The 11471-nt window shown below is 46.1% G+C and overlaps 2 protein-coding genes and 1 pseudogene across 3 annotated transcripts in view; 2 read left to right on the forward strand and 1 right to left on the reverse strand.

The window, feature by feature from the left end:
* Tmem181 (transmembrane protein 181) overlaps positions 1-5476 on the forward strand; it is a 50162-nt gene extending 44686 nt beyond the window's left edge. For both annotated transcript variants that reach the window (XM_023712251.1, XM_023712250.1), the window contains exons 14-17: positions 1943-2025; positions 3132-3221; positions 4017-4083; positions 4436-5476. In XM_023712251.1, coding sequence (XP_023568019.1) covers positions 1943-2025; positions 3132-3221; positions 4017-4083; positions 4436-4514 — 319 coding nt within the window. In that variant the 3' untranslated portion in view covers positions 4515-5476. The remainder of the gene's footprint in view (positions 1-1942; positions 2026-3131; positions 3222-4016; positions 4084-4435) is intronic.
* Positions 5477-8216: 2740 nt separating this feature from the next.
* LOC101571817 lies at positions 8217-8886 on the forward strand (annotated as a pseudogene).
* A 1703-nt stretch (positions 8887-10589) lies between these two features.
* Dynlt1 (dynein light chain Tctex-type 1) overlaps positions 10590-11471 on the reverse strand; it is a 9477-nt gene continuing 8595 nt past the window's right edge. Inside the window, exons 4-5 of the mRNA XM_004628510.2 lie at positions 11146-11223; positions 10590-10848 (exon numbers count right to left, since the gene is read on the reverse strand). Coding sequence (XP_004628567.1) covers positions 10778-10848; positions 11146-11223 — 149 coding nt within the window. The 3' untranslated portion in view covers positions 10590-10777. The remainder of the gene's footprint in view (positions 10849-11145; positions 11224-11471) is intronic.

Raw genomic sequence — 11471 nt, forward strand, 5'->3', positions numbered from 1 at the left:
AAGCCCCCCAAAATAGCCATGTCACAGTCTGAATATTGGGCTGCCTTGAAATTTCTCCCACCAGATTAGTCTGTTATCTTCAGTCTTTTTCAAAGTATCAGGACATGAGGGAAAATGTACACGAATTTCCTGTCAGAGGATATGACAGATGGTCTGGAGTCCATCTGCCGGTGGGATCTGTGTTCCCAACTGAAACCTCCTAAGCCTGGTCTTTCTCCATTTCTATTAAATTCTAGTCTTCTGAGATCTGACTGGAATCTCCCGTCAAGCTCAGCTCACAGCATTCTAGGGCCTCTGTAGTGGACATCTCCAGACCTTTCCATGCTTCTATGAGCCATTTCCAGAGGCTTCTGAACCACATGGTTGTGTAACGGTACAGCACATCTCTGGTATCAGAATCCCATCTTAATCACTTTTGTGTGGCTGAGACACAATGCTCTTATCGTTACAGAGCAGAGGTTTATTTCAGCTCAGCTTTCAGTCCATGAACAACAAAGGAGAAACAGCATAACAGAGGCAAAAGGCAGAGGAGAAGCTTCATGGTGGCAGGGAGTCAGAGCGGATGAAGTGTGGCGATGGCCCTTCCATTGTGCTTCCAGCAACCTACTTCTTCTTACCAGATTCTGCATCCCGACAAGTCAGCTATCATGCCCCCTACTCCAGTCACCTAAAGCCCCACCTAAGAGTACACGCAGTCCTTGGCAACAAACAGTAATACTCTCACACCCTCACTCACGCGCCCTCACCTATGTGCACTCCGCTTCACACATACTAACAGATGTCCTCACACGCGCTAGCACACACACTTTCTTTCACCTTCATATACCCTCATACACATTCCCACATACACCTGCTTACGTCTACGTGTACCACACACTCTACTGCAGACATAATTTCCCACACAAATCAACACGTATCACACTATCAACCTTCAGGCTCCTGGTCTACACACAGGTGCTCTCACTTTATGACCCCCACATGACTCCCTAGGAGTGGATCTGCCCTTGTGGTCTTTAGATGCATGTCGAGGGGGTTCATGCTTTTGTCCTGTGAGCACTGGTCAAGTGCCTGTGCCAGCAGACAGGTGCCTCCCTGGTGTGGCAGTTATAGTCCACAAAGGAGTATATGTGACAGCCAAGGAGATAAGTAGCATAAGACCCAGTGAGAGTAAGATAGGCAGATGTAGTGACAATGGAGGCCCGAGGGGTTCTGAGGAGAAAGAGGGCCCGAGAAGATAGGGGGCAGCCAGAGATGGCTGCAGCAGGTAGAGGCTCAGCACTATCAATGGAGGCCCAAACTGGGGCAGTTGGTGAGGGTGGTTCCTGGGAGGTCTGAGTGGGCTCTGTAGATCACTGGAGTAGTTGGAGTTTGTTTCCATGGTGGGAAACCACTGAAGGGCTTGGAGGTGGAGGGAGGGAGGTTGGCAGGTAGGAGGCTGGAATTCTGGTGGGAGGACGTAGAGTTCTTCTAGGAAGGGCCAGTGGTGGCCTTGGGCATCCCTTTTACAGGGATCTTCAGAGGCCTGGGCCACAGATGTGTGGGTCACTGCACCAACAAGGAGGACATGGTTGAGGAGAAGTGTCTCCCTTAAGGGAGTTGATCTGTTGCAGGAGTTGATGTTGAAGACAGGAACCAAGGTGGAGGGAGGTGGGAAGGAGAAAATGGTGGGCACTGTTCAGGTCCCTGGTTTGCAACTATGCAGCACTCCACCTCTGGCCAGTCTACCCTGTACCAAAGCTGGCAAAGTTTAGGTCCTCCTGGACCTGAGACCAAAAGAACAGAGGCAGGGAGTTGTGAGGTGTGTGTATGTATGCATGTACGTGTGTACGTGTGGTTTCCATGACTGTAAATATCAATGGGGTAAATATATAAGTTGTACAAAGCAACAGCCACTTCTTTCTCTATTTTAAAATATTGTCTCCACCCATCTTTTTTTTTTTAGCATCGTCATCCTTTATTTAAGGTTTGGAGCACAAGTATTACAGGACAACTTTGTAGCAGAGCTGTCAACTCATTACCAGAATTATATCCTTTTAATTGGAGACCAAGGAATATGTGTAGTGATTAGTGTGTAGATCTGCAGCCTTGGGAGGAGATGCTTCAGTCTTGTGGCCTGTCCTCAGGAAGCCTGGGGACATGTGTGCCCTGTCTGTGCAAGCGGGTGTTTCTCACTCTGGTTGGGGTCAGCAAGCCCTGCCCCCCAGGCAGGAAGTGAGGCATGCAGGGTGAGGCCAGTACCTGAGATGGCCCCCATGAGGCCAGGCCTGGGTCCAAACCCAGGCGCAGGGCTCTGGAGCCTGCTTGGTCTGCACTGCTTTCCCTCCGGTATGCAGGCCTGTGTGTCTGGATGTCACAGGTCTGAACTGGGTCAGCTGGGATGGTCCAAGGGCTGAACTGTGTGTCAGCATGTGCTTCATTGTCCAGGTGATCCTGACAGTGTCAGTTTTGTGGGGTCTTGACAGCTTAGCAGGGTGAGGCTGTGTGTACAGGAAGGGGCTCTGAGTAGCGGGGTTTCCCTTCCCAAGGCAGTCAGAGGCTGTTCCTCTTGGGCTCCTGGCCCTCGTTTGGGTGAGTGCTGTGTGTGTCTCTTCTTTGACCCCCCTGGATGGGAACACTGAAGAAGCCAGTTCTGTAAGTGCCACCTCTTGCCCTGGGACCACTCATATCCTTAGAATTAATACATGCTGCTTCAATTTTTGTCACTTGATTTCACACTAAGCTGCATCAGATGCTCAAAAGGTTGCGGCCCACAGTAGGTAATGAACAATTGCTCTGAGAGTTTGTTTCAAGGCTGGGTCAAGAAACCCAGGTTCACTTCCTAGCCTTTATGTATAGGTGACTAGGTCCCACCAGATCCTGCACCCTGCAGTGAGAAGACTCCCACTGGGTACTCTCAATCCAGGTCCCACTGGCAGAAGAGGTCACAGTGCACCTGTTAGCTCCTGTGACCTTGCAGAGTTGTTGAGGCCGCTGGCTATGGGCTTGCTCTAGGGAGTCGTGACCACTAAGTTATAGCCCCTGTTATTTGTGGTTAGCACCAAAAAACCTACTGATGGTTAGGAGGAGGATGAAACTGAGAACAGGGACACCAGCTGAGCCAAGTCTGCTGTTCACTCCCTTGACAGCACCACCAGCAGAATTCTTATCGTTCTATGGCTTGTTGAACTTCTACCTGTACACTTTGGCCTTTGTATATTCTCCATCGAAGAATGCTCTGTATGGTAAGCCACCTCGGGTCTGGGTTACTGGCCAGGTGGATGAAACAGAAGTCTGCAATGGTTCAGGAGTCACTGATGGGCTTTCCGTGTATGCTGGGCACCATGATTTATGGTGTTTTCTGTTTGAGCAGAGAGAGACAAGGCACTTAAGCTACTGGAGCCTGGAGTTTGGGCTAGAACGCAGCACACATTGAGCCATGTTGTGTGTTGTAGCACTGGATGAAAAAGCTAATTTTGTTAGTGGCTCCTGACACACACACGCCTATCAGCCACCTGAAATAAAGTCTGTGGAACACTAGGGTCCTGGCCACTCAAAGGAGAGCCACAATCTAGAAAGCAGCCCCCCAAAACAAAGCAAGACAGCCCTTGCCCTGGGATGAAGACTGGGGATGGCTGGGCCAGGAGCAGTATGCAGTCACCTGGTGCGTGGGCTTCACGGTAGCCTCACGTCAAAGGAATAAGCACTCTCATAGCTAGAGAAACCTAGCAGAGGCTGCTGCAGGCTGGGACAGGTTGGGAGCAGGCCTTGTGTCCTGGGGCCTGTCCTCACCCCTGCTGCTTGTGTGACCTAGGGGAGACTGTCCGTGGGGCAGTTCCCATGGGTGGGTGCCAGTGATCACCAGTGCTGTCAGGCCACTTTGTCAGGCTGCACAGTGACTGCCCCAGAGCTAAGGAAAGAGGCTCCCGGGTTGACAGCTGTGCCTGTAGGAGCTGGGGTTGGCGGCCAGCTCTTGCAGATTTTTTGCTGGGCTAATAACATAACTTGCTTGAGATGAAAAGGCTGTTGTTGATTTTCAGAGTCCCAGTTGAAAGACAACCCGGCATTTTCCATGCTTAATGACTCGGATGACGATGTGATCTATGGGTGAGTCAGGGTCCTATGGAGCTGCTCGTGGGGTGCCAGTTCATGCAGAGCCACTTCATGGGACACCAGGTTTTACGTGGGTGCTGAATGAGTGCCTTCAAGGTATTAGATATCACTTGGAGTGTCATCTCATTCCGTGACCTGTTTTCACGTGGTTTGGGCTTTGCTTTAGTGGCATCCTTTGGTGACTGCAGAAAGAGCAGTTCTCCAGTTGGATGGGCCCTCAGCATTGCGTGAGAGGAGTGGGCAAGATCAGATGGCGACAGAACCCTGAGCAGGAAGCTTCAAAGTGGGTTTCTCTAGCATGGTGTGCTAAAGAGTGTCGTGGTGTCAAAGTTCTCTCTTCCCACAGGAGTGACTATGAAGAAATGCCGCTGCAGAACGGCCAGGCCATCCGGGCCAAGTACAAGGAGGAGTCGGACAGCGACTGAGCTCCGGGCTCTGGGCGGGACGGGAACCAGGCCCCTTCCTTTGGGACTGTGCGCTGGCCTTCCTCGCTACCTGCTCGTGTTCAGACTTTTCTCATAGGCAAAAGTTTTCTGCTCCTTATTTGTTTACATATTTTTAAAAGAAAAACCAAACCTGAAGACAAACTTAAATGTTGGGCCATTTGTTGTCAAGATGGCTCTGTCTGTCTGGGAAGAGAAGTTGATAAAAAGTTAAAAAGCCAAATCCTTTTACAGAGATTTCAGATGAGAGAGTATGTTTGCAGGGGCCAAGGAAACAATTTAGTAAAGTTATGTATTTTCTTTTCTTTTTTAAAACAATCCACTAATTCCCAGCTCCTGAACTGCAGTGGTCCTCGTGGGAGTGTTGCCCTTTTTCTTCCTGTCTTCCCTCCCTTCCCTGTGGTACTGTTTTGTATTTTGCGTTCAGTGCTTTCCATTCAAAGAGAATCCCATTTCTGTTGCTGCTTTCAGTGGGCAGTCATTGCCTGCAAGGGGTCAGGGCCCAGGATGGCCTGGCACCAGGAGTGAGAACAGTGACTGTTTGGCAAACCAGGTAAAGTGAGTCGGGAATGGCAAGAGCCCAGGCTGCCACCCAGCACCACCTGTGAAGCAGAAGTGACAGTACTGCAGTGACCCGAGGAGGGATGGCGAAGCTGCACAGGGCAAGGCTGAGCTAATGCGCAAGTTACCAGCTCTGTGGGCAAGGGCTTACATGTGGTACTCCCCAAGGCTCTGGGCAGCTGTGTACTGTATGTGAACAGGAGCGCGTTTCCTGTGGCTGAGGAGGGCATTAGCGGGTGGGTACAGGTGGATTCCCATTCCAGTAAATGCTAATTTCTCCAACTCTGTTGAACACACAACCCCTAGAGCTTTTTTTTTTTTTTTTTTTTTTTTTTGCGGAACCAGGGATTTGAACTCAGACCTTTGCGCTTGCCAGGCAAGCACTTATTCTACTGAGCCATCTCCCCGGCCCCTCCATAGAGCTTTTTAAAAAATAAAAATAAAAACTACAAGAATGATTAGTATTATAGATTCTTTATTGTCAAAAAGGTTTCCAGTTTTCATATTTAGAAAGGTTTCCAGTTTTCACATTTAGAAACTAAATATGAAAACTCAGTTTTCATATTTAGAAACTTCAGTGTAAAACACTTGAAGTGGCTGTGTGTAGAGGTCACTTGTTTGGAAGTCCTTTCCTGTCCTTGGTGAGTCCCGCAGGGAGATGTGTGGCAGTGCAGCAGAGAGAAGCCTCTTTGCTGGTAAAAGTCTGGCATCAGAGGAGGGTGCAGAGCGCAGCTCCATGTCGTCATACTCGGCAGTTTCCTGCACTCCTCCCTGGCTGTGCGCAGTGGTGTCTCTGTCAGCACAGCGTCGCTGTGGTCATGCTGCCTGCTGCTGTCCTGGTGAGCACAGAGGCCCAGGACCTGGAGCTCTTCGGGGACCGACTACGTTCCTTCCATCTATGCACCAGCTCAGATTTCCGCTCTTGAGCTGCAGGTTAGCCCACTGCAGGCGGAACCCAGACCTGGGAATGCCTGGAAGAGACCATGTCTTCACGATATACTTTAATATTGACTCCATTTATATTTGTTTTAAAAACCTTGTAAATATGAATGTTTGAGAACTGTGTAATTGCAAGGGAATTTGAGTTTACATGATTTTTACATTTGCAACGCTGTGATGACTTTTTGATTCTGTGTACTCAGATTGAAAAAATGTTTCTATCACCAAATTTTTATAATTTCTAATAAGACCACTTCCCTTGTAAATACTTTTATGTATACTGAGGAAAACTGACCTGTGCTGGTTGACATATTCTATTATGTGGTATAGTTGAGCTGCTTTAATCATTATAAAAGAGCTGTCACTTATTTGAAATGCTGTTGTTTTATCTATAAATGTAAAGATATTTGAGGCTGGGACCAGGGAGATGGCTCAGTGGAATAAGTGCTTCCCTGGCAAGCGCAAGGGCCTGAGTTCAATCCCCGGTTCTGCCAAAAAAAAAAAAAAAAAAAAAAAAAAGATATTTGAGGCTTTTTAGCCAGATCACAGAACTTTTTAAAACATTTTGTAGTGTAATTATAAATTTAAGACTAGTATCCTCATGCTTTGATTTTTAAAAACATCAGTGATATAAAAGCTGAGACTATTTTTGTTGAAGCAAGACAAATTTACAAAAAAGGCATGTAAAGATAATTATTATTAAACCATTTGTTTCCAGTTTCTCACCTATGATGCATCGTGTAATTATATACTCTAAAAGATTGCTTACAAAGTGTTCAGCATGTAGAATATATGCCATAGGCGTAGGTTACAAACACTGTCAGAAACTTCTGATAGTAACAGGAAAATTGTTTTGTTTGAAGGTATTATTGTTTTGCAAATTTAAATTATTAATTCAAAGGCCTGACTTGAGTTCTTTCGTGGTAGCAATGGCGTGAATAGCATCGTCTTTGGGATTCTTTTATATTGACCCGGTCTAGGGGAACCTGGACAATGACTAGAGCAACTCCATAGTTTCCCTAGGGAGAGCTTCATTATCCACGTGGATAATAGGTCTGCATGATTTATTATTAAATCATTATAGCAGGAGGTAATGGGGTTTTCTCTCAAGCCCCATTTGAAAGGGTACAGAAGGAGATATATACAATATATTTAAGTCTTGTAAAGTGGTCACTGTATATAACTGCAATAAGTAAGTCCATCCCACTAGGTAGGTTACGAGACAAATGTCACCAGCCTTACTGTTTTATGAACTATTTATTGAAGGCACAGTATGATAGAATATGGCCAGTAACATTTCCTGAATACTTTCAAGGAGAGACGTGGGCATCCATGAAAGGGATTATTAAAAGGGACCTCTCTGTGAACATTTAGTAAAGACTAGATTTAAGACACTAGGTGTGTTTGTGTACTTTGAAGGTTTTAGAAACCAGATGCCTTAGAAGTTAGACTAGGGGGAGGGGTCTTTTCCCGAGGCCAAAGGAAGTTGCTAGTCTGTGACAACTTGGCTGAGCAATTTATCCTGATATTTTGATCTATTAGCAAGTGTAATGACATACTGTGAAAAAGAATTTTCTTCTATTAAAAACTGCCTTTTTACAAAAAGACTATTTGTAGAAAACACACTTAAAGCTCAGAAGTAAAGAGAACTGTGTGCCAGATTTTGGAACTGTCAGTGGAGCACAAATGCCACCCTGTTGGAGTGATTGTAAGCAATCAGACAAAAGTCAATAAAGTTTATTTCTGACAAACTTGTGATTTGGGAGTGGTTTCATTCTGACCAGTAAATATTAATATTCAACATTCAGTACTTACGTTATTGGTTCTTTGTGCATGAAGCTAATCTTATCTTTGAGATATAAGTGCCGTAGTAAGAGCAAGGGGTTATTTGAGCTGAATTCTTCTTCCTATGGCTGATGCAGCCCACAGGTGAGCTCCAGAGGCTGATGGAAGACTAGACTTTGGGGCTCACCTCCCCACTTAATTAGATATGTGACTTTAAATCAATCAGGTAACCTCCAGACATGTTTTCTAAGTTTGTTTTGTTTTTTGGTTTTTTTGGTACTGAGGATTGAATTCAGGACCCTGCGCTTACCAGGCAAGTGCTTATTCTACTGAGCTATCTCCCTGGCCCATGTTTTCTGAGTTTTAAAGAACTGCGTGGGGACATGGGTGGGGGGCCTGCGTAATGGCGGGATAACAAGATGGCGACAGAGACGGTGGCGCTTCATAAACTGAAGCTTGCTGAACTAAAGCAAGAATGTCTTGCACGTGGTTTAGAGACCAAAGGAATAAAACAAGATCTCCTCAGCAGGCTCCAGGCATATCCTGAAGAGCATGCTGCAGAGGAGGCGAATGAAGAACTTTACTGGGAGATGAAACAGGAAGAACCAAAGCCTGGAGAACTGCCTGTCAAAAAGGAGGAACCTCCTGAAAAAACTGTTGACATGGCATCAGAGAAAAAGGTGGTAAAAATTACATCTGAGATGCCACAGACAGAGAATGCAAAAGAGGGCTGAAAGATTCAGTGTACCTGCGAGTTTGGAAAGCAAGAAGGCTGCTAGGGCAGCCAGGTTTGGCATTTCCTCAGTTCCAACAAAAGGTCTGTCATCTGCTACCAAGCCTGTGGTTAACCTGGATCAGCTAAAGGAAAGAGCACAAAGACTTGGTTTGAATGTCTCTTCAATCTCTAGAAAGTCTGAAGATGATGAGAAGCTGAAAAAGAGGAAGGAGCGACTTGGGATTGCCACAAATTCAGCCGAAACTGGAACCACAGAGGATACAGAAGCAAAGAAAAGGAAAAGAGCAGAGCGCTTTGGGATTGCGTGATGAAAAGTTCTTGATGCTGTCTCTTCTCTGGTGGCTTCCATTTCTGATTGTTCTTGGTCACATATACACCTGAGTGCACAGTCATGTGCCTGTTTCCTGCCTCACAGTGAGAGAGCATGTACCCCAGCTACATCTGAACTCCAGCAGCAATTTGACCTACTGCTGTTTCAACTTTAAGGTTGTTGTGGTCTTGTTTTTAATTATTTTGCTTGTTAATAGCAAAAATAGAAAAGACCAAAAAATAAAATAAAATAAAAACTGCCTGATTGTTGTGGATAAAAAGTGGCTGTGAAAGCTTTTTGTAAGCCATAAAGTACTAAAACTATTTGTGACTGCTACTGAAAAACAGAGAACATGGATTTTTAGCCTGGCATGGTGGTGCATGCCTATAATCTCAGCACTCTGGGAGGCTGAGGCAGGAGGATCACAAGTTAAAGCCCAGCCTGGACAACTTCAAAATAAATTTTTTAAATAGGTGGAGATATAGCTTTGAGGTTCAATCCTCAGTACTGAGAGTGACAGAAGAGGAAGGGAAGAAAAGAGACTTGGAGCTAACGTCGTCACAGCTTTGGACCAAGCATGTGTGAGCTCGCAAATGTCCCACTCTTCAACTTCCTGACCAGGTAGGGGCTTAAGAATGAGGGGTGTCTGTCATGCTCAGCAGGGAAATCTCATCAGAATGCAGCAGTGCTGGCAGGATCCTGGGTGAAATAAAAAAATCCTCAGTTCTGTCATCCCACCGAGGCATTTGTATGTACGTATGTATGTATGTACATATGTATGCATGACATCCCTAAAAACAATCCTAAGATCGGACTTTCCTGTGTCTGCCTTGCTGCTTGGTCCCTGCTGCCAGTGGCCAGTGGAGTGAAACTGCTGCTGTGTCCTTATCTGAGTTGCACACAGAGCCTGTGCTTCGCCACTCCACACTTTAATCCGCCTGTGACAACTGACCACCGATCTTCCCAGCTCTGTGATCTTCAGCAATCGCAACGTTACCTGCGGACCATGCTCCACTGGGACTGAGGAAGCAGTAGGTGACCCTGTAGCATGACCTGGCAAGAGCCTGGTTTCTCCCCCCGCCCCCCAGCACTGCTGATCCTAGAAAGTGGCCCGTGTTTATGTGCATATGCTCTTTAAAAAAATTTTTTTTCCATTTTTGTTATTTGGTACAGGGTCTCACTATGCGGATTGGACTTGTGGAGATCCTCCTATTGGCAGTCTCCATATGCCATCACACTGGGACTCTGTTGTTGGTTTAGTGTGCCTTGGGGGCACAGAACCGGGGATTGAACCCTGGTCCCTGCGCTTGCCAAAGTGGGGGCTTTGTCCACTGAACTGTCTTGTCAGCCCTGTGTGCATTCGCTCTTAAGGCAGCACAAATGGTAGAAAGCTGAATGCTGCTTTTTCCTTTTCCTTTGGTTTTGTTTGGTACTGGGAATCAAACTCACAGCCTCTTGCTTGCCAGGCAGGCACTGAGCACTGAGCTGCATCCCCAGTCCTCCTCTGGTTTTATAGATTCTGAAACCATTACAAAGAATTCACTTGTACAATACTGTATAGACAAAGAAACACACAAACTTTAAATTTGAATAATTTATTCTAACAAAAGTATAAAGTATGGAAAATTAATCATTTCAAAGAATAGCGTTTCCCACTTGCAGAATTCAGTTTTTAGCACCTTGGAAAAGAAACACAGAGTTAAGACAGGTGGCCAGAGCTATACAGGCTCCAGAGCTACCCACAGAGACTAAGATTGTGTGGCTCACGCACAGCAGTCATTTGGTTTATTCCTTTACATTTTGAGAGTGCCACAAAACATAATAGAGGAAGAAGGTGTCACTGAATTCATGGTTGGTGGTTAGAAGATGGGACAGAAATGCTGAGAAGACGAGGTCACAGGCTTGCTCCAGAGGTCAGATGGACAGCCCGAAGGTGCTGACGATGCAGTACATAGTCTTGTTCTCCCATCGCACGGTGCAGCTCCCTGGGAGAGAAGAAGATTGGCACCGAACGTGAGGAAAACAAGGGGACAGTGGTTCCGATACTCCCACCAACGTCAGTACTCCGGAAACCACTTTATGAGATACAAATGAAGGCTGGCAAGTCTTCATAAAAATGTTAGGTAACACTCATAAAGACACATGTGAAGACATGAGACATCAAAACACCTATTTCACAGTGCTGCTTTTAATATATGTCTAAGCGTAGTCTGAGAACGCACTTGAACACTTTGAAGAAATAGGCAACATGACAAGACCTGGCAGATGGGAATTATACACACCATCCGTATTGCTGTCCCAGAAGCAGGAACTCGCCGTGTGTAATCCAGCTCCGTTCTTCTGCATAATTACACACGTCACTTAAATGAAACATCAGAAAAATGTTAGTAACATAAATTTTGTCTTGCCCATTTCTCACATAGGTATGTCAATGTCATGGTCAACATCTTTAATAAAAATCACACAGGTATTGCTGGCAGATAAGATAGGTAACACTCTTGAAGACAGGCAAGATCGGGCTGGTGAGATGGCTCAGTGGTCTAAAGCACCTACTTAGAACAAGCTTAGCAAAGCACAGGGACCACGGTTCAATCCCCCAGCACCACAT

Source organism: Octodon degus, unplaced genomic scaffold (assembly GCF_000260255.1).
Source record: "Octodon degus isolate 3935 unplaced genomic scaffold, OctDeg1.0 scaffold00024, whole genome shotgun sequence".
Taxonomy (NCBI): domain Eukaryota; kingdom Metazoa; phylum Chordata; class Mammalia; order Rodentia; family Octodontidae; genus Octodon; species Octodon degus.